This window comes from Gopherus evgoodei, chromosome 5 (genome assembly GCF_007399415.2).
Source record: "Gopherus evgoodei ecotype Sinaloan lineage chromosome 5, rGopEvg1_v1.p, whole genome shotgun sequence".
NCBI lineage: Eukaryota > Metazoa > Chordata > Testudines > Testudinidae > Gopherus > Gopherus evgoodei.
In genome coordinates, this window is record NC_044326.1 from 103,066,290 (window position 1) to 103,089,460 (window position 23,171).

Sequence of the window (23,171 nt, forward strand, 5' to 3'; positions counted from 1 at the left end):
AGCCAATCCAGGCGTGCATAAATAAGGTGTTGCCTTGGCTTTTGCAAATATTATACTTAAAGGAATGGAAAGTGACTGTTGTGCACATTGTAATTAGAGCACGTTGACTTAAAATACTTGGGTGCCCGAGTAGGCAATTTTATTTAAAAAATGTGTGTTGCTGGTGACTAAAATGTTGGTTGTAAATGTTGTGCAATTCAAGTGATGCAGCCATAGTTCCTGGGTTGACTCTGTTATGCGCGCGATCCTGGTGAGATATTGTAAGACAAGGCGAGCACCAGAGAGTTGCCTGGGAAGTACAGTTACATCATTTCAGCTGCACTAATGTTACAGATTATGTTACCTAAATGAAACAGAGCTTGGTGTGCTTGAGCACTGAGAGTCTCCTCCAAAGCTCATTTAAGACAGAGAGAAGTCTTTCCATTATTTTCATTGAGCTTTCAATTAGGCCCCATTTAAAGTCAAACCAAACTTAAAAACTGACTTTATTTCACATAGAAAAGTACACAGCTGGTAGAAAGAAAACTCTGCTCTCCCCACCCCAAAGTTTGTTAGGTAGAATACTGCTGTTGGCTTTGTAAGAAATAATTATCTTTCTCTCAGTTACTGTATCAGTTGCTCTGTATTTGTGCTCTTAATGTAGGGAGCAGGCACCAACGAGAAAGTGCTGACTGAAATTCTTGCCTCCAGAACAACTGCAGAGCTGCGGAATATAAAACAAGTTTATCTGGAAGGTAAAGTTCAGTCAGTGTTTAAAATGTGTCCTCTCTTTATCCCTCTTAACATTTTTAATGTCTGTGTTAACACTGCGTACTTGAGAGCTGAGGGAAGAAATGGGGGTGGGAGTGCAAAATGAAGACTTGTCTTAAAATTAGAATTGTATTCTGATGGGTTGGGGACCCCAGCACTGCCAGAATCTAGTGCTCAGACACAGCTGTGCAGTCTAACTTTTTTTTTGGTGTGGCCAAATTGTAGTTGGGATATAATGTTTAATATTTTTCCATTTATAGTGGGATTTCACTTTAAATTTGGCCCTTTTCTGTTAATTTTATTCACTCTAAAAATGTGAGGGGAGAGTCCAATAATGGGGAAGGAGGAAATTGGCACCAAATAACGAACTGAAACTCTTATCTAAAATCAGCTGTTCATTATTAAGATTTTTGCTTGTTATCTGAGCACCACCTAGGGTTATCTTTTTTTTGAGCAATCTAAGGCTATTCATGCTAAAGCCAGTGCATCTCTTCCTCTGTGTTTCTGGGGTGGGATGAGCCACAGAGAGTACAGCGTCCCCAGTAAGAGTGATGGGTCTTCTCCCATCTCCAGGTGGCTCTTCCTTTTGATTCATAGGGACTAAACCTTTTTCTTCCATGGTTAGGGGGACTTCCTAAAAAGAAAGGCCACTAGCTAAATTAACTATGTATGCATCCAGGCTCCTGTATTGGAGGGAACGTTTCACATCTAAATACAACCAGACACGCCCTGCTTAGTGCAGAATTCTCCAGTGCTCTTTGCTTGCAGAGCCTGCCCTGACACTGGAAATGAGAACAGAACCTGGGTCTGACTTTGAGTAATAGTTGGTTTAGTGATTTTTTTTTTTTTGCTGATAAAGGCCAGATTGTACCTTCGGCCTCATCTTTGCAGTGCCATTGGGTTATGCAGATATCAATGAAGACAGCATACAGCCCTTTGCCTATAAGGCTCCTTGAGGCTGATTAGACAGATGATGATGATCAGATTAGGGGAGCCTTCAACTTCCTCTGTCTCTTGGACTAGAGAGGGCATCACTTTTTTTCCATTAGAAAGAGCTGAGAAATTCTGTAAGGTGATGTTCTCTTGCAGAATATGAATCCAACTTAGAAGATCATATCACAGGAGACACAACAGGTTACTATCAGAGGATGCTAGTAGTCCTTGTTCAGGTAAGTCTTCATTTTGTATGTGTGTGAGCATCTCTGAGATTGGAGTGTTAGACTGCAGAATTCAGGGCAGTGTTTGCTTATTTCACTACTGTTTAAAGATAACTCAGAATCTAAATCTGTTTTACATAGAGGCCACTCTGAATTATTTTCATACATCTATAGACATAGATCTTGGAGATTGGTATAGTTGCTTGCTTATTCCACCCAGAGAGCTGGTCTACAGCAGAGCTGCATGGAGGGGCAGTAGCAGAGTGCAGGATTGATCCCAGTGAGTGGATTGGAAGTAATGGTGGTTCAGTTTCAGGATCCAGTTGTGCTCTGGTACTCCCAATTTGCAGTGGTGTTCTTGAGAAGCTGTTAGATAACAGAGCTTGATACATACATTTTAGTTTATAATTGGGAGGGCAGTACTTAATTCACTCTGCTGAAGGAAGGGAAATAAGACTGTGGAAAAACACTAAATTACTGATTATTTGACACTGAATCTTATGTTCATTATATTGGACATGTTGTTTTGGACTAAACATTGGATATTATTTTTAGGCTAATAGAGACCCTGATGGAAGAATTGATGAGGGTCTGGTTGAGCAAGATGCTCAGGTAAGTGAAAAAAAATTTCCTTAGTGTGTTTCAGCTGGTTAATATACAAATAAAATGGATGCACAAGTGGGGCCCAGATGTGAGAGAGATACTTTGGTTTTGGAAACAACTGTTGCTTCCTTTCTGTTGCAAGTGATGTGAAAACAGAGGTCATGCAAGCTGCAACATTCAGATCCAGATTTCAAACACAAGTTTTAGGACTCTCTTCCCCTCTGTTCCACCTCTTCCTCACCCCAGTTTTGCCAGTTATAAAATGAGCAGCCTAAATAGTATGGCAGTGGGAGCATTACAGATGTCTGAGAGAAATGGATGTTTCCAACGTTGGATGTTCATGTTTGTCACCTGCAAATTTGGGGGCATTCAGATTCATTCAGATCTGATGTTCTGATATAGGCCAACCTCTACGTAAAGGACTTGTTTAGGACCTGTAATTTATTAGATAATGCAACATTAGCATTGCTCATGTATATGTGGTCCAAATATGTTGCTTTGTTGTAACCACATGGGAGTTCCAGAGCTGCCACTACTGATATGGTGACTGTCTGAATAATTTTCCAGGGAGTGAAATACTGGAGTTGAATTATATTTTCCATGGCTCTGCCGCCAACTCTTTAGAACTGCACTCCAAACAGGAAAAGCAGGAGTAGGAGAAATACAATAATTGAAATGGCACCTCTTAGCAGATCAGATTGGCTTTGATGTTAATTATAGTAGTGGTCAGATTCTCAGCAGTTTGATTGCAGAGATCGTTGAATGCATGTTGCATATTGGCTGTTTCAGATTCGGGCTGAAAACTTTCTCCTACAGGTTGTTAAGATTAGTCAGAAAAGTAATCAAGAAGGGAAAGTAAAGTACAAGATCAATAAAATACACTCTTGCTAGAGGTTTGGTACAAAAGTAATAGAGGAATTGGCAATATATATGTGTAATATATGCTCTTCCACTTCTATTCCTACCTCTGATGTGGAGCTGTAGAAATCCAGAAAACTTCCATCTCCATCTATTGAGCTTGAAAATCAGCCCTGAAGAAATCAGAGATTGGCAGTTAGTCTAGTTCAGGAGTGGGCAAACTATGGCCCACGGGCTGGATCTGGCCCATCAGGGCTCTGGATCCGGCCTGTGGGATTGCCACCCCCATGGCGCCATGGGGCTAAGTAAGGCTCCCTGGCCCCGTGTTGTCCCCAGAAGTGGCTGGCACCGCTGGGGGAGGGGCAGGGGCAGAAGGCTCTGTGTGCTGCCCTTACCTGCAGGCTCTGCCACCCCGCAGCTCCCATTGGATGGGAGCAGGGAACTGCGGCCAATGGGAGCTTCGGGGGAGGTACCGCAGGCGAGGGCAGTGCACGGAGCCCTCTTCTCCCCCCTCCCCCCAGGGGCTGCAGGGATGTGGTGATGGCCGCTTCTGGGAGTGGTGCGGGGCCAGGGCAGGCAGGGGGCCTGCCTTAGCTCTACTGCACGCTGCTGCCACCTCGGAGCTGCTCAAGGTAAGTGGCGCCGGGCTGGAGCCCACACCCTGAACTCCTCCTGCACCCCTGCCGTAAGCCCCCTGCTGCGCCTCTCCTGCACCCCAACCCCCTGCCCTAATGCCCCTCGTACACCTGCACCCTGCCTCGGCCCTACATTCATGGCCCTGCATGCAATTTCCTCACTCAGATGTGGCCCTCGGGCCAAAAAGTTTGCCCACCCTGGTCTGGTTAGCCAAGTAAGTCTCCCTATCTACTGAAACTTGTTGTGTCAGGATTTGTCTCTAAATTGATTAAGTTAGCCTAGGCAAGTAACAAGCTTCTGGCCTCAATAAATAGACTTCTTTTGGCTTCTCTAACTGAGGCTGGGCTAGCAGCTACTTTTCTGTGCGGACTTCTCTACACTCCAGAAAGTACTGTTTTAAGTCAATGTGACTGTTGATCTAAAACTAAACTAAATTTAATGTTCTCTCTGTGTACAGTGCTGAGCACGATGGGGTCCTGGTCCTGGAGCTCTGAGGCGCTACCACAAGACACATAATAAAAATCATCAGTTTAGAAACTGATGGAGTGAAATCAATGTAACCTTGTGTGGTTTCAGAGAAGCAGCCGTGTTAGTCTGTATCCGCAAAAAGAACAGGAGTACTTGTGGCACCTTAGAGACTAACAAATTTATTTGAGCATAAGCTTTCGTGGGCTACAGCCCACTTCATTGGATGCATGTATCTGACGAAGTGGGCTGTATCCCAGGAAAGCTTATGCTCAAATAAATTTGTTAGTCTCTAAGGTGCCACAAGTACTCCTCTCCTTGTGTGGTCACTGTTCAGTCAGTTTGAGTGCCTTCAGTTGATTTAGCTGTGGTCAGTGTTGTGCTCACAGTTTACGCACAAAGAAGTTAGATTAAAAACATAAATATTCTTGCTGGAAGGCTTCAACCTTACACTACTTTATTTCTTAGAATTCCTACGATACCACACAAGAACCAAAAAACACAGAGAGAAAACAAGCTGCTCTCAAAGGCAGAAAGCCACAACTCGCCCAACCTTGCTTTAAACCGTCTCATTCCAGATCACACACTTCACCACAGAGCCCCCTAGCCTGCAGGCAGTAACAGGACTTCTCTTCTCCCCGACCCCAAGTTCTCTCTCAAAATGATGCCTTTCATTTCCAACACAGTCCTCAGTATGGCACAGTCAGTAAGGAATCGGGGGGAGAGGGTTTGGAACAATATGCACATACATGTAACTATACTGTCTCAGAATAGTAAAGGAGGAGTAAAAGGCTTAATTCTTGATTTTTCTCTTGGATTGGAAAAAAAAAATCAGTAACTACTAATTGTGTTGCAAGTTGTGCAGGTGGAGCATTCTGTGAGTGTAATTGTGAATAAGTTCCCTATGACACAGCAGGCTAAACTTTAAACAAAAGTAATGCAGTTAGTCTCCAACTTCAGGACTGTCTAGATTTTAATGAAAGTATCACAGCTAAAGCATCCCTTAAGGGTTATTGTAGCTGAATTATCCATTGCTGCTGGCTATGACTGGGTTGTAAAGAGACATGTGTTAAGCCATTTTTATGCATATGAATGAACCTTTCACTTGTCACTAAAGGGATATAATGGATGCCACTTGTATTTCCCCATAATTCTAGCTTCATTCATGAATAACTATCACTGATTGCAAACCTCTTTACTCAGGAAAATTTATTGGGTGTTAAACTGTGGTTTACTAAAAAGCAGATGACTTCATTGTATGAAGTGTACTGTAGTTTTGACTGAAGAAGTAATTTTTATAATGTTCACAATGAAGGAACAAATTGGGATCTATTATCTCTGTAGACCATAGCTTCAATATCCCTCTGTGAAATCAGGGTTGGTGAGCACACTTCAGTTTGAAAACCTCATTCCTAAAGGTTGTCAATGTTTATAGTAGTGCCTTTTACACCAGAGGGATTTCAAGTAGGCAGAATGTAACTATCCATATGAAAGTTGGCTAAAACACTGGGGTTAATAACCTTATGCTTGCGTAAAATGCCATGGGATCTTTATTGATCACCAGCAGTCAGGACCTCTGTTGTGTGCAGAGAACTGCAATTCCAACAGCACAGTGCCTCTAACACCATGGTGGAGCATTAGATTTAGTAATGACTCAGATGGAAGAGTGTTAGTACTGATTTGGAATAGGGTATTGCCGACAGGACTTCCTGTAACACTTCTAGTTATTCTTTGAAGGTGAGAGCTGTTCTTAGGTTTTCTCAGGTCTGCCCTTGCTTAGCTTCTGGGATCTGACAGGATCCAGTCTGAGGAGGTGCAAGGATGCTTGGTCATATCTATACAATTGTGGTTGTCACCCACTTGAGTGTTGCATATTTCAGTTTTAAATGAACAGCCATGAAACTATTTATTGCTGTGTTCCAAAGAACTGTCGTGGCCACATTTTGTCTTACATACTGGATTTTCTGTATAAAAAAATAGAGCCTGGATGGTCATTAACACTGTATGTATTGTAGCAGTGTGGGACTCAGAATAAAGAGAAAACTCAAACCTTTTTGATCATACTGTGAAAACAAGACTATTATTCCTCTGCTCAGGCAGCTGGTCAAAGCAAGTTCTGTGCAGCAGATAAGGGCAAACAGGCAGATATTTGTATTCATGGGTTTTCTTCAAGAAATACTGGAACCCCTAAATACAGAGCCTGTTTGCCTAACGTCTACTTGGTGAGGACCATGAAACTGACCTAGATCTCTGTACTGAGAGATCTTTCACTACATGAACTGGCTAGCAGACAACTTTGGAGTGTGCATTTAAGCTTCAGCATCACTTCTTGTGTACCGCATCCAGAACACCAAATGCCCCAGTGACAACTATGTGGGTGAAATGAGTTGATCACTATGCTCTCGAATGAGCTTGCGCAGAAACATAATAAAATTATTTTTAAACATAATTATTTTAAACATAATTAAAATATATAAAAATAAAATTTTAATCAAATGAAGACATGGACTCCAGGGGTTATGATGCACAGGACTGGAGATGTGGGCCTAGGTCACAAATCAGGTCAAGAATATAACACCAGCAGAGGAAGAATATGAGAGAGTGTTAAATTTACGTCAAGAAATCTGTGTGTGTGCTTTAGATTGCATGTTTTTCTTGACTTTCCAATGCAAAATACTTGTGGGTCTGACGTGTCGTTGTGGCATGTGTATATTTTGATGGTGCCTGGTGAAGTGCTGCATTTTAATTTCTTTTAAGTGCTGTGTTCCTAGCCAGAGCAGCATCTAGCCTTCTGCTACTATATACATCTTGCCCTTCAATAAATTGCTGTTTTGTAAAACTTACTAAGTATGGGCTATGTGGAAATTGGATCAGTCAAAGGGAGACCTTGATTGCACCGGGGTTGAAGGCTGACGATGGGTCTTTCAAATATAATTGTTTTTGTTTGTTTGTTTGTTTGATTTTTGGAGAGGCGGGGGGCGCAGGGTGGGAGTATGTTTCTAAAACATTTGCTGGAAGGGTATCTCATGTTTATATGAAGTAGGACTATTGCTGTACATGTGCCATGTATCTCAGGGCATGAACGGGTTAATGAGGATAGAGCATCACTCACATGACAAAACTAAAACTGGGACTAAGGGAAAGAGGTGGGGGTGACAGAGGATGATGGAGCACTGGTGTGCATTTTGATATGGCGTATCCAGTTTTTCCTTATGTATATTTTTGGGACATGTCACTCAAGCTTCCTCCCCTCCAACTGCAGTTGTTATGGAGCGTAGAGTCCTTCAAGTGAATGTGTGAAGAAATTACTAACTTTGTTTTGGTTTCTTGAAATTTTAACAGGTCTTGTTTAAGGCTGGAGAGCTGAAATGGGGAACAGATGAAGAAAAGTTCATCACCATCTTGGGAACTCGAAGTATCTGTCACCTAAGGAAGGGTAGGTAAAGTGGTGCAAGTAGAACTGAAAACCAGAATCTCAGCTTTGTCCAGTATAGAGTCATAGACTTGAAGGTCAGAAGGGACCATTATAATCATCTAGTCTGACCTTCTGCACAGTGCAGGCCACAGAATCTCGCCCACCCACTGCTGTAATAAACACCTAACCTATGTTTGAGCTACTGAAGTCCTCAAATCATGGTTTAAAGACTTCAAGGTGCAGAGAATCCTCAAATAAGTGACCCGTGCCCCATGTTGAAGAGGAAGGTGAACCCCCTCCCCCCCCCCCCCGGGCCTCTGCCAATCTGCCCTGGAGCATGGGGGTAAGACTCACTAGCCAGACACCCAGGAAAAAATTCTCTGTAGTAACTAGGATCCCACCCCATCTAACATCCCATCACAGGCCATTGGGCATATTTACTGCTAATAGTCAAAGATCAATTAATTGCTAAAATTAGACTATCCCATCGTACCGTCCCCTCCATAAACTCCATGCAGCCCATAGGAGAGGAGCCATGAAGGAACTGTTTTTGGCTCCCTGAACTTGGGGAGGGTTCTATGCATTTGCGCTAGATGTTGGATGGGGAGGCTGTCTCACATCTGTGGAAAGTTGTCAGGTGTGATGGTGCAGGCAGCTTGATTGAGTTTAAATGCGGAATCTTCCAATTATTCAATATAGATGAGAGCTTTGTTAGGGATATGAGGTAGATTGTTTTTTCAAGATGGTGTCAGTGTTGTTCTTATTTAAATATGCTGCTCATGCCAGCTAGACTGTAGACTGCTGTCAGGGGACTCGAGAGACTACATCCTCCTCCCTGAAGAATTGTATTGTACAATTACAGTCTGCTAGGAAAATATATTTTAAAATAAGGTGGTGGAAGAGTGTCTGTCTGCAGGATGAGGTTTGCGCAATGGATAATATATGGTGCTTGGATGAAAATAGCATGCACTGTGGGGGATAGTGGGAGAAGTAATGTTTACATACATGGAATCAGTATGTATTTTTCCTTGGCTTTTCAGTGTTTGACAGATACATGACTATCTCTGGTTTTCAAATTGAAGAAACCATTGACCGTGAAACCTCTGGGGATCTGGAGAAGCTGCTTCTGGCAATTGGTAATTAACAGTCTTACTACTGCTACACTATTTTGTAGGCACTATAATGTGAGCTCTGAAAAGATGACATGGCATTTCCTTTTAAAGGGATTAAAACAGTGCTGAGTAACCTGATCAACAGCCTGAGTGAAGCTGACACCTGTTTTCTCAAATCAATGACCTAAATTCTAAAATCTCCAGTAGCACAGGGGATTACGTTACTATTTATTGTTGCCATCCTGACTCTCAGGGTAAATCCAGCTGAACTCTAATTTACTAAAGCTATTTATATTGTCTAGGATGCAGGAATTCCAGAAACAGTTTCATTTAGTCTGTCCCAGATTAAAAAATGTTATTTTGGTTGTTGATGTTAGAATGACTTTGGTCAAAAAGTGACTGTAAAAATGCATGTGCTCTTATGAAGTAAGTAGCTTATTTGGAATCTTATTATTTATTTAGCAAATAAGCATTTCTTCTTATCATCAGCTATGGGAGAATGAACTGGATTCTGTTCAGCCACAGGCATAATCAAAAGCACTGTTTAATTTATATCTAATTGTGGGACCAAATTCTGCCTTCATTTGCCCAGACCAGCCTACTGAAGAAAATGTGTTGGCACATTTGTGATTTTGAGGGTAGAGTTGGGCTTGCAGGATCTGTATTGCTGATGAGATATGAATTCTACCTTTCAGATCCCAAGTAGAACTATTAGAAAAATATTTGGGTGTAAACTGATCATTCTTGTTCGGGAGTCAGTGAGCCACAGACATAGACCCATGCAAATGAAGCAGTGAGATGTTGGAAAGAGAGTGATAGCCTTGAGACAGTTTCTGCTCCAGAGCTTAAACCTGTATTTATTGTGTAATCTGAAAGTCAAAATATTTACCTCCCCTCAGATTGTCATACGTGTTCAATAGAAACTGATTGTTAATGATTCATTTTCTCAGTGAAATGTGTCCGAAGTGTACCTGCTTATTTTGCTGAATCTCTCTTTTATGCCATGAAGGTATGTACTTATTCTCCACATGACTCTTTCCCCCCTCCAAGTAACCCCTTTCTCTCTCTCTCCCTCCTCCTCCCCTCTCATTCTTTGTCCCCCCCCTTTTTCTTTTTTTTGAGAGAGAGAGAGAGAGAGAGAGAGAGAGAGAGGGAGAGAGAGATTAAAGTCACCCAAATTGTGCCAGGCTGTGACTAGTTTGGATTATATATATATATATATATATATATATATATATATATATATATATATATATATAATATATATACACACACACACCAGTATGCAATGTTCCATCTTGCTCTCAGGGGCCTTCTCCTGGCCTGAAAATAGAGCACATTCAGCTGAAAGCTGTAATTTCTGCAGGTGACATATGTTTTGAAAATGAGGATGACTAAAAGCTATGTTGTAAAATCTGCAGACCGCAAAGTGGCTCTTTTTTTTTAAGATGACTATTTATAGACCCATATCCCAACTTTAAAAAGTAAAATTCTAGTTCCTCATTCAAATGGTGTTTTGAAGTCCATCCCATTTTTGAGAAGCAGAGAGGAGCTGCCAAAAACTGAGACTTAAACACCAATCTGGCTTTAATGATTGCTTCATTCTCTTTTTTTTCCCCACCCCCTCACCTCAGTTCTCCCACCCTCCTCTCTTAGCTACACATGCATGCTTCCTTTTAAGCCTCGTTGTCTTGGAAAAAAAGATGTGTTCATGTATTTAGTTAGTCAACATGAGTTAAAATCCTAGTGAAGACAGCCGGCAGTTGATAGTTTTCGTGTGAATTAGCAGGTTAATGACTATGCTCCTCATGGGTTTTTCCCTTAATGAAGATAAGGCCTTCATCTAAAATGGGTTTATCATGAAGTAAAATATATTAATAAAATGTCTGCATGAATAATTACTTGGAGGAAATCATAAATTGATATCTGGATTTTTAAAGAACAGTTGTTCTACTACCCTTATAGAAAAGCTCTGTAAAATGTAAATGAGATGAAAACATAGGGTTCTATGCAAATATAACGAAATTTTGAAGAAAATACTCTACAAATCTTTGGCATTTAATAGAAAAACTTTCTATAGGTGCATTGAACCATATTTTAGGTTTCTATTGCAGACATATATTTCTTATTAAATTCTACAGGCTGGTTTTTTTTTTAAAAAAAAAACCTATAGAAAGTTTATAATTTTGTATTAAAATCTGTAGAACCTATTTGTAAACAGACCACTTTCTCGTAATTTCAGCAGAAAAATTTACTAATATAATCTGTCGTGACACAATCACCCATTCAGGAACTGCACACAAGGCTCAATCCTACACTGCACTTGAGCCTCTTGAACATCTGGAAGAGGTAAAGGTGGTTTCCAGTCCTTGATCCTGGTCAAAAAAGGGGCTTTTTGGTTCCTGGCATATCTGAGAGTGTCCTTAGGTCAGCCATCTAAAACATTCAAATGTGTGCCATGAAAACCACCACCAGTCACAACCAAAAGTTTAAGGATTGACTGGACATTGAAAATAGGGGCTAGAAATAAGAGTAGGGGGCTCAGCTGGTACCTTGTTGAGGCATATTGGTGTAGAAACTTGCATTGCTGTTTCCTGTGTTGAACCTGACTGCTTGATCATTAGGGGGTTGGGACTGCAGGGCTGTCAATCTGGCACTATTCATCAGTGCTAAAACTCACTAAGGCTAGCCTGTTTGAGCTAGCCTGAATCCAGCTCGCTTGGGTAACAATAGGACGGAAGACAGTGCAGTTAGTACTTTGCTGTTAGTACAAATCTGGTATGGATCTTGGGTATGTGCTCAGCTCACTAGTCTGCTCTGAAGCCTGTGCTGTATTCATTGCTATTGTTATGCATGCTAGCTGGAATCAAACTAGCTTGGATAGGCTTGCCTGCATACAGCTTTTGCTGTGCAGACGTATCTCAAAACTTTTTTTAAAGCGACAAACACCTCTCTCTGAACAGAGTACACGCACGGTTATACTACATTTACCACAGTCTCCATTCATATGAGCAGTCAGATAATTTTGAAAATAGTTATTTCTACCAGTGACTCAGACTTGTACAGGAAGTCACATGCCTTGATTAGTCATCACTGGGCTTTGTGCTCCAACTTCCAGTTAAACAAAGTCAATTCTTAGGGTGGAATTGGGGATCATTTAGTAAGATACTGATCTTGATCATGCAAATACCATACTGTTTGATTTTTGGGAGCTGGATCATTTCCATTTGTTTGGGCACTTGTGGCCTGAAGCTACAAGCTAGTGGGCATGAACTGGGAGGTTCTGAGCATCCTCAACTTCACAGAAGTTCAAGGCACAGAGCACTTCACAACATCCATTCTTTGCTTTACACTGAATTTTGAATGCCCTGTGATACAGAGGAAAACATTTTGTACTAATAAGATAGAAATACAATGCAGTGGTTCTTTGAAGACCCATAGACATTCTCACTGTATGTGAAATGTATTTCAGTTATAACCATACTACAGAGGGCTCTCAAACTTTTTCTAGATCACAATACCTGTGCAGCATAAATAGATGCTTCAAAATTATATTTAAATATCTTTTAACATAGGGAGGTGGCACTGATGATGATACTTTGATCAGAATCATGGTTTCGAGGAGCGAAATTGATTTGCTGGATGTTAGACGTGAATTCAGAAAGAATTTTGCGAAATCATTGCATCATATGATTCAGGTAAAATCTCTCAAATCCAGTTCCATGATAAAGAAATACTTGGGTGAAAATTAGTATTGATAGATGGTGTAAGACTACTTCTTTAGGTAGTGTAGGTAACATCTGAAGAACGATATTGAATTAATGAATTTTTGTAAAGGGCTTAAATGCTGGAGTAGTTTGGGAGGAAGATCTGATAAGAAAATCTGAAACATTTTTCCCCCTTCCTGCCTTTTTTACACTTTCCTGGTCTGAGTTCTTTACCTTTCATTTTCCGTGTCTCAGAGAAGCTGTTAGTGGCAGAAGGAAATGGACTGGGGTTGTAATCCTGCATGCGATTCTATTCCATCATTCCCCCCCCCACCCCCCACCCACGGTGCAAGCAATTTGGTGCAATGGAGCTGGACTGAAATTACAATCTAGTCTCTATTTACATCATTACCCAAGAGAGCGTTTAATTGCAGAGACAAAGGCAGAATCATAATAATTTAAGTGGGAGGGAAGGGAGTTAATAAGAAAACCAGTTATTGTAGGATTTCCATGTATTTGGTTTAAAGTAAAAAGCTGTTTAATATAAGCCATAACTCTTTTCTATAGCACATGATTTGTAGAAGTATTCGTCATATAGTATTGTCTTCATTTTCATGTCTTACTCAATTCTGTTTATACACTGCAGCCTTCAGTTCTGCTGTGTCAAATTGCTTTTGAAGTTATCAGGAGGGACCAGACTTCCTTCCTCTGGAGTCAGTAGCAAAATTACCCATTTGACTGCCAGGGGAGTAGGGTTGGACCCCTGCTAACTTATGGAAGGTCACTTCCAATATGTAAAAAGTTGTAATTTGTAAAGCTTTGGGTTAGGATGGTTGGTTAGTTGGTTTGCAAATGGAAGAAATGACTTTGTAACTTGCAGTAAACGGCCCAGCTCCAGTATTGCCATTTGAAATCTGTCAGGAAGTTTTATTTAAACAAGAAGTCTGGATGTTTAAAAGTAACACATTAATCAGAGAATCTCCTTGTGTCATTCCTGAGCAGATAGTCATACAAATGGATTTCCTGTTGGTGGAAACTCTGTCATTTGTTGAAGTATTTCCTGGGTTTGACCCTTTTTTTTTTTTTTTTTCTTTTTTTTCTTTTAAATGTCTTTATGGTTGTGACTCACTGTGATTAATACTATGTTTCATACACAGAAAGATACATCTGGGGACTTCAGGAAAGCACTCTTGCTCCTCTGCGGTGGAGATGATGAGTAACATTGTCAGTGATATGAAGGATTCAGTCCTGCTCCCGCCTTGCAGCCTCTGTTAGCATATCTAGCTATGTTTTGCATGTTAGCGCTTTATAGCGGCTTACAGCCACGCTAGTATTCCAATGGTTAAAAAGACCCAGTGAAAGTCTTTTTGTTGAAGTGATATGCAGTCTCTCTTCCTACCGGCATCCAGGGAGAAGTCTGTCCATCCCAGCCCCCAGGAGTTTAGGAAGTGCCTCTTATGACTATGCGAATGTTCTCCTCTTCATAGAAGATGGATTTTTGGCTTAATGCTCAATTTTTTCTAGATGTTTTGCTGAAGTAGAGAAAACCCACACATTCCAAGAAGAATTGAAATAAAATTTAGTCTCTAACCTCTTTTTTTTAACTTCATTTATAGTAACTCATTTTAATGGAAATATTAAGGTAGCTTTTAAAATTATGAACTAAGGAAAATTATCCCTCATGTGTAATAATATATATTTGGTGCTATTAGACTGAATCTGCTAAACAGCAATGTGAGTTATCAATGGAAACATAACATACCAATAAACTGTTCCCTCCCCCAACAGAGTTGTATCTATTTTGACAAGCAAAAAATCCATTCTTTCTTCAGATTGCTTAAATGATCCTACTACCCTGTACATAGTGCTTGCTGTTTTCATAGTGCTTTGGAAAAGGATAAGTAATAATGTGATAGGTGGCTTCCAGATGGATGGATTGGGGTCAGGGGAGAGCTTCAGACACCATTTTTGCTTTTCTAGGTTGTGTATTTGGTCTTGTAAACCAGGCACAAGATAGCAACATTGTTGGAAGAAAGTATACTCAATAAGGTACAGGTACTGCATGTGAAATACCAGGGATGTACAACTTCTTCAGTCCTTTGTCTTTCTTTTCTTTGCAATGGAGGTGTCCCAGTGCAGCCTGTCCATGCCCCAATTAGGACAGATGCCAAGAGTGCACAAATCTCCATGACTGTGATTGCATCAAGAGTCTTCAGTCTTGAATTTTCACTTTTCTGCTGTCCATTGCCCTCAAATCTTTCCCCATTTTCAGTCACCACTTACCTGTTGGAACTGGCATGGACAGAATAGAGTAACACAGTTCTCATTTACAGCAAATTGCACAGTGATATTTTTTTCCTTCTGAAACTTGGAGTACGTGTCAAAATTCCACACCCAGATCTTTCTTAATCCTTTTTATTCCCTTATTTTTTGACAGGAGGAAGTCCTTAAAATTCTTATTTAATGTTCTACCTTTAAATTCAGTGCCATTAGCTTAGCATTCATGAGCAACCTTGTAAATCAAATCAATGTGTGTGTGTGATGAAGAATAAACTTACAACCAGAGAAACAGATTTCTGTTTCTAGCTTCCAAAAGATATTTATAAATAACTGCTCAAAAATTAGCTCATAAGTCAGTCACAACTGCAGAAACTCCACATTTTTTTTAAAAAGTGCTATTGAAATTGACTCGGAGCAGAGTACTTTAGTTCTTTAAAATCAATATCTATTCAGTATTGAAATGTAACTTTCTAATGAAGGATTGAAATCATAACCATAAAACTCAAACATTATTTTAAAGTAAATGTAAACTGAAGTCTAATCCATTGAAATAACTTTTTCCCCCAAGATGCTTTATTTTTTCCAATATCTATCTTCCCTGCCTCTATGCAGTTTTAAGAAAATATTGTGTTAATCTTGACTGATAACCAACAGAAATGGTTGCACTACGTAGTACTTATGAAAGCAGTTTGATTTACTCTTGCTAGTTAGGCACTTGTTTGGTCCATAGGTGAGGATAGGGAAAGACTATCATCTACATTTTACAGGCAGGGAACTGACACACAAATTAAGTGACTTGCCAAAAGTTACACAGGAGGTCAGGGGCAGAGCTTGGTTATTGAATTCATATATCATGGGTTGTAATAAAGTGCCTTAACCACAACCCCTCCCCTTCACTAGATGGTGATGCAGACTGGTATCAAACTGGGCCAGAATCTTGGCAATGGAGAAACTACCTAAATATTCCATCAAATCTAGATCTAAAATGTTATGGTTGCATGGTTTAAACACTATCAGTCAGGATATATGTAAATTATGCTTGCATGCATTACAATGGTTTGAGGACATGAGCAAATGTTTCTCAAGTAATACAGTAGTATAATACCTAGCACTTACATAGTACTTATAAACTAGCTCTGTTTCACAAAGGAAAGAAGAGAAATTATATACTTCTACACCTTTGGATATGTGGGTGTAGTTTTGTGTACTATGCATATGCTAGAAACACCCTTGTAATTAATTTATACGCAGCTGTGCAGTGTATGAAGCGGGGCTCTTGGAAGGTGGAGGAAGGTATGATTTGAAAATGTTTAGTATGTAGCTAAGTTAGCCCAGTCTTCCTTAGCTGAAAGTCACAAACTTACCATGATTATTGTTTTAAAAAGTACTGTACTTGTGCAAAGTTTGGCTTCTCTAAAAAACATAATGTGCCCAATCAAAATAAATTTTTACTGGAACTACTATTCTGTGCCAAACTTCAGCCATTTACTCCAGCTGCGTGAGGGCTAAAGCTGGCTTTTGTTTTCTATAAAAGGTAACAATGAGAAGTGGAGGGAATATGGGTGTTTTTCACTTTGTTCTCAAACTGCTCAATCATTTTGCCTGATAGCAAAAGAAAACAAACTCTTGTGAACAAAAATTAGAGTCTAGACGTTTTGGGGAGGTTATGAATAACTCGGAATGGGGTTAAACAGAAATGCTTAGGCAACCTTAATTGTAAAGTGGGAATACTATCAACAGCTACAATATTTCCCTCTTTAGGATATCATTTAGATTGGAGTTCTGTAGTGGAGAACTTCTTGACATGCAGTATTCAATGCAAGGATTACGTGGCTTAAATTCTCCTGTAGACAAACCTGTTGCTTTTCTCAATCTGTCACGAGGGATGAAGATACTGTTTGCCTTTCCTGAGAGTGGCATCTATTGATATTGGTGAATAGGTATGGTTTGTTCCTGTAGCTGGTCCTTGGAGCAGCACTCATGGTGAGTAAAATTGTAAGATGGAGGAGGTGTGATGAGATGGAATTTGCAAATCTGAGTAACAGCTTTTCAAATCTAAATTTACTTCCCCACTGGTGCCCTGCCACTGACCCTTTCATGCTCTGTTACACTGTTGTGTGTGCTTGTTCTGTGCCTGTGCCACTGCTTTTTAAAAGACCATTTATTATGTAAAGCTTTAGAGAGTGCCTTGTTGCTGATGGCCTGTTTGTGCTCTCAGGCCTTCCTGGTTATCCGTGTTCCATCATAGGGAGGTAAAGGCAACAAGTGGCAGCAGTAATGTGAGCCAATAACTTTCGAAGCACACTTCTGTGCCCCAGTTCACTTCCAAAGTGTTAGCCTACAGCCCCACTGCAATGGCAACCAACGTATATAGCTGTGGGGAGGAGTTTTGTCTGGGATACTAGAGACAAACTCCAAGTGATATGGCATTAGCAGCACTAATTGAAACAATATAGAACGTTTGGTTGTTGGGTTTTTGTTTTGTTTTTTATTTAAGATCTCCTTTTGAAAGACTCATCTTAGCAGCAGCCTGCATTGTACTGTCCATTTATCTCTGGAGTGGAGTGTGGAGTGAGCAGTTGGTGCTTGAAGCTGTGCTAGCAAGGTGGAAGGTCATAACAAACCTGATGCTTGCAGATTTAAACCAGGTATTCTTACCGTTAGGAGTTATGAAGAAGGAAATCACTTAAAAGATGCAGCAGATAATGGTGCTGGTATAACAGGTTCTGGTTGGGCCCCATTTGCAATGTTTGTCACCTAAGAATCTTTATTAAAAAAAAAAAAAAAAAAGTGGCAGAAGATGCAGAGCCAGGAAGGTACTTTAAATTCCATGTTTTTTAAAAAAATTGTTCTGTTAAAAAGTCTGACCACTGCACCTTTCTTCATGAATAAGAAATAAAACTGGACGGAGGAGGGTTATTTAATTGAGGTGTTCTGGTACTAAGGTGTGTTGGTTTTTTTGTTTTGTTAAGTACTGATGATGGAACTACTGGGAATTCCTGATAACTGTACACAGCTAAGAAATTTTAAACTACATAGTGAATAAAATATAAAAATAATCTCTCGGTAACAACAAATTATTTTCTGAGGGACTGGAATCTTATTCTCCCTCCCCATTTTTCTTATTTGTTTCCTGAAATCGTATCATTTTGTAGTGGTATGAATTTCACAATTCTGTCTTACACTGAGAAAGCATCTTACAGCTCAAGTAGTCCAACTGGAATCTGTTGCTTTGTAATCACAGTAAGGGGGCTACTTGCAGTAAGGGTGGTGGAATCAGGCCCCTAATTTGACAGGGGCACTTTTTATTTTAAAGCCAACTTAAAATTCTAAGCTTTCCAGTCTGTGTCTCAGGGCTTCTCTTTCAAATTTACCTGTGAATCAAAATAAGACACTGCAGCATAGCCTATTTTCATAAGGAGATGTTACTCTTAGTACTGATTTGTTTACAGCACATGTGAAATAATCCTTGGGATTTACCTAGTTTATTCAGACAGCTTCTCCATTGGTTTGTAGTATTAAGTATGTGGTATTAAGTATGATTTCATTCTATTTGGATTTCCAGTAAATTCTTGTTAAAACTAAAGCTAGGGATCTATTATTTACTTGTGAGTTACGGGTTGTAATTCCTCCATGACATAATTCAGTTTTTTAGATTAAATATTCCTACTGAGTCCTTTAACTACGAACACCAAGTGGAAATGGAATGAAATACTTGCTGTGCAGCTCACAGTTCATGATAAGAACTAAGCAGGATCATATGGGGCACGTGGTTTGTGGATAACAAACCAGCACTGTTTGATATCAATGTTCCTTTTATCCCTTTGATTCCAGGACAGCTGGAACTTTTGCTGACTCTTATTTACCGATTAAACCATTGCTCTCAAAGAGGATTCCTGAAAAAGCAATAAGGGACTAATCTGATTTAACCCATACTTCATTGCATTTCTCTTAAATCTAGCTACAAGTGCATTGTAGATATTGCTGAATAACTCATTAGGTTAAGAGACCAAGTGGATGAGGTAATATCTTTTATTGGACCAACTTGTGTTGGGGTGAGAGACAAGCTTTCCATCTTTCCCAGATCAGAAGAGCTCTGGCTAAAGTAATCAGGGTGTTACAGCTAAATACAGGGCTATGCTGAATCTGTTTAGCATAAGAAGTTAATATGCTGTAAGAGACCATTCTAGGTGAAGTGGGCAATCATAGGACAAAGGAGGGTTAGTGGGTTACAGATTGTTGTAGTGAGCCATAAATCCAGTATCTTTGATCTTTTTAGCGCCTAACAGAGTTATGAATTTAAGCTCATAGAACAAGGACTGAGAGATGAGATATGGAATGATCATTTTGAGAAAGGATTTGCTCACAGCTGATATGGCGTGCTTGTATTTTATCACATTCTATGTGACCTCATTCAAGACCATAGTAATCCTCATTTCACTCACATAGTTGCGGCATTTAGTGCACTGGATGAAGTACACCACATGTGGTAGGCATATGTAGGACCCATTGGATCTTGAAAGGTGTGTTGGGTGGGGTATTGATCATTGTAACAGTGGAGATATGTTTGCAGATTTTGCATCTGTTGTTCTGGCAGGGGCTAGTGTTGCTTTGAGTTGGTGGGTCCGAGATTGGAGTGTTGTTTGAAGGCAAAAAGTAGAAAGTAAGGGTAATATTTCCCCACTGAGTATGAGTTTTAACTGTCTGGGTTCCAATGTGGGGTGGTAGGTGACAACTAGGGGTGTGCGATTGGACGGGTTTCTTCTTTTCTTGCATTGAAGCAGGATCTTTCGGGGTATTTGAGTGGTCTGTTCCATGATATGATCTACTCCACCAGAGCAGTAGATCCTTGTTTTGATTAAGGCGATCCTCAGAACATATGCTCTGATATCTGAATGCCTGGCTGCAGATAAGATTTCTGGGTGTGTTTGGGTGGTTACTGGATCTGTGAAGGTACATATGGTGATCTGTGGATTTCTTATACATGGTTGCCTGTAGGGTTCTGTTGTTGAAGCTGATTGTGATGTCCAGGAAGTTCATGCTGCGAGACACGACTGGTGCCTGCTGGTTGTGTGTCTGTGTGTGTGGCCACTGCTTTCCACAGCTCTCATTGGCTGGGAACAGCTAACCGCGGCCACTAGGAGTTGCGAGTGGCTGTGCAAATGTAAACAAACTGTCTGGTGGCCTGCCAGTGGATTACCCTGATGGGCTGCAGGTTGCTCAGCACTGCTATATAGACTTGATTTAGCAAAGCACTTGACAATGTGTTTAAGTCTAATTGAATCAATGGGATGTTAGCATGTGCTTAATGCCAATGAGTTGGGGACTACAGTAACTCCTCGCTTAACATAGTTAAGCTGCTGAAAAATGCTACTTTAAGTTTTATGTGGAAATTTGATTCGCTTAATGTAAATAGGGGGAATTAGGTTCCAGGAAAACTTTTTTTTTCACCAGACAAAAGATTTTATACATTTTTACACAAGTTTTTTTTAAACAATTTTAAACAAAGCATTTAATACTGTACACAGCAATGATGATTGTGAAGCTCGGTTGAGATGGTGGAATCAGAGGGTGGGATATTGCCCAGGGAATGCCTTGCTGCTAAATGATGAACTAGCACTTGTCTGAGCCCCCAAGAGTTAACACATTGTTAATGTAGCCTCACACTCTACAAGGCAGCACTGGATTGAGGCAGAGAGAGGAGACACAATAGATGCACGGTGGTGGCTGCAAACACTTCCCTGCAGAAACTGAACGTGATGAACCCACGCTAACCTGCTGGAGTACATCACTCCCTCCTCCGGATGGTGCATGCATGGTTGTAGGGGCACTGAAGAGCCAGGGGGGTGCGTGTGTGTGAGAGATAGACACACAGCGTTTGTTTGAGAGAGTTGCCTTGCCCCTTTAAGTACTCTGACCCCACTTTAAGTACACTACCCTTTCAAGTAGATCAGCAAGTTCAGACAGGAGCTGCTGCCAGCAAGCTCCCTCCATCCTAAGCCCTGTCGTGTCATTCCCCCACCCCCTGTGCTTTGGAGAGATGGAGTACAGGTACAAGAGCAGGGGAGGGGGGGACACCCTGACATCAGCACCCCTCTTCCCCCCTGCTCCCACACAGCATGCAGGAGGAGAGAGCAGGAGCAGCACATAGCAGTTGGAGCAGGGGCAGCTCCAGGCACCAGCGCAGGAGGGCGGCATGCCGGTTGCTGTGAGGGCAGCAGTCAGGCAGCTGTCGACGGCACGCCTGCGAGATGTCCGGCAGTCCCGCGGCTTTGGCAGCAATTCAGCGGCAGGTACGCCGAAGGCGCGGAACCGGCAGATCACCTGAAGAAACGCCGCAGAATCCATGTTACTGTCGTGCTTGGGGCAGCAAAAAACATAGAGCCGCCCCTGTGGGGGAGGAACACCTGAACTGCCCGGCCATTGATAGCCTGGCACAGGGGACTTAGGAGAGCTGCTGGCTCGCCCTGGTTCCAAGCCCCCACAATCTAGCTCCAACGAGCTGCTCTTCCTGCAAGCAGTGGATAAAGCAGACGGCTGCCAAACAACATTATGAGGGAGCATTGCACAACTTTAAACGAGCATGTTCTCTAATAGATCAGCGATGAAACAACGTTAACGTGTATTGAAATAAAGGTGAGAGAGATGTATATGAAGATCAGGATTATGACTCTGAAATTTATTCATCTTGTCATAGTCTTTGTCATAGTCTCTGCTTTTAGGAAATTTATAATAATGCCACTACTTCAGAGCTGGCATGTGAACCTGATTCTCTTCTCTCTGGAACATTTTAACTGTTAATGATTCAGTAAATATTTTTTCTAAATATCCTTCACTCTATATCCTTGAAAAAGTAATATTTGCTAAGCTGTATGGAACAGTGATACACTATTATATCACTTTTGAGAAACTTGGGTTCAAATTCTGATTAGGTCACAAGTGTTAGTAAGTGTGATGTTTGCACCTTTGTCTCTGCTAGGTATTTGATTGTCAAATCACTGCACAGCTAGGCATAATTCACAGCCTTTGCCTTTGGGAGCGCCATGAATTACAGCTCAGTGGGGAAACCTCCAGTCTTCTGCCGCTAGCCACTGAGACATCTCTCTTCTGTGCGACCCAAACTTGCGTCCCTGTCAAACAATGTTTTACGTATTTTGGTCATTCCTTTTGCAGAATTAGCGAGGGAAAAGTATTATTTTAAAGATTTGCTGATAGTCTTTTTAATATGTGCAATATTAAAGCAGAGCTTCTTCAAAGGGAGATTAAATATAAATGTTCTAGATTGGAATTTAAAATATTTCACACAAATCCAGCACTTGCATAGTTTGCATTGTAGCCAGTGGGTGGTGCTATTGTTTTACATATCTTTGTCAGTCCATAACTATACAGAATTGTTTCTTTCTCAAGTCACTGGTTTAATGTTTTTAGTATTCTCGCTCTTGAGACTATTTCCTGTTCACTGTGATGACTTTGGTCATCACCTTAATGTGCTTTTTTTCTTCTTCTCTATTATAGCACATCCTCAACCTGGAATCTGGGCCAGATGGGCCATTTAGATTTTTTCCTGTTGATCTAAAATCAATTCTTTTTCACTGTAAAATAAGAGATTAACGTGTGGGTATTGAGATGCTCAATACACATTGACATGAATGGGGAGCTATCCTAAAATCCTGCCTGCCTATTGAACATTTATCCCTGAATTTCTCAACATATGTACACAGCTGTGCCTACCTCTCCCCTGCTCAACCATATGCTCAAATAAGTTTGTTAATCTTGTGATTAAATACTTTGGAATACGTTTTGATGCCTGCATTAGTGTGTACAGCTGTCTGTTCCAGTTTCCCTTTGCTAAGCTACTAACACGCTTTAATAAATCTGGCATAATAAATGCTGTTTTATAGCTTTCAGGCTTCTGCACAAGCTTAAATTGCAGTGTATGGGAAACTAAAAGGCTTTGGCATTAAATTATTTGAGAAATGCTACTAGGTGGGAGGAATGAATGAACAGATGGATTTCTGACTTTCAGATGGTTGTGAGGCGATATAAGATGTTAATCACACTAAGAGATGAAGACATTTTTGTGGGGTGCCCTTGACTGTGAGACACCTTTTTACTCCCCTGCCATCAGCAAGAAGATTTGCATAAATGGATATCAGCTCCCTGACCACTCCAGTCTGTAAGTTACCCA

At 40.7% G+C, this 23,171-nt stretch overlaps 1 protein-coding gene across 2 annotated transcripts in view; it reads left to right on the forward strand.

The window, feature by feature from the left end:
- The window catches only part of ANXA5 (annexin A5), a 36,885-nt gene extending 22,400 nt beyond the window's left edge, over positions 1-14,485 (forward strand). For both annotated transcript variants that reach the window (XM_030564272.1, XM_030564271.1), the window contains exons 6-13: positions 644-734; positions 1,840-1,919; positions 2,463-2,519; positions 7,812-7,905; positions 8,925-9,020; positions 9,947-10,005; positions 12,572-12,694; positions 13,861-14,485. In XM_030564272.1, coding sequence (XP_030420132.1) covers positions 644-734; positions 1,840-1,919; positions 2,463-2,519; positions 7,812-7,905; positions 8,925-9,020; positions 9,947-10,005; positions 12,572-12,694; positions 13,861-13,923 — 663 coding nt within the window. In that variant the 3' untranslated portion in view covers positions 13,924-14,485. The remainder of the gene's footprint in view (positions 1-643; positions 735-1,839; positions 1,920-2,462; positions 2,520-7,811; positions 7,906-8,924; positions 9,021-9,946; positions 10,006-12,571; positions 12,695-13,860) is intronic.
- Positions 14,486-23,171: the final 8,686 nt, after the last annotated feature.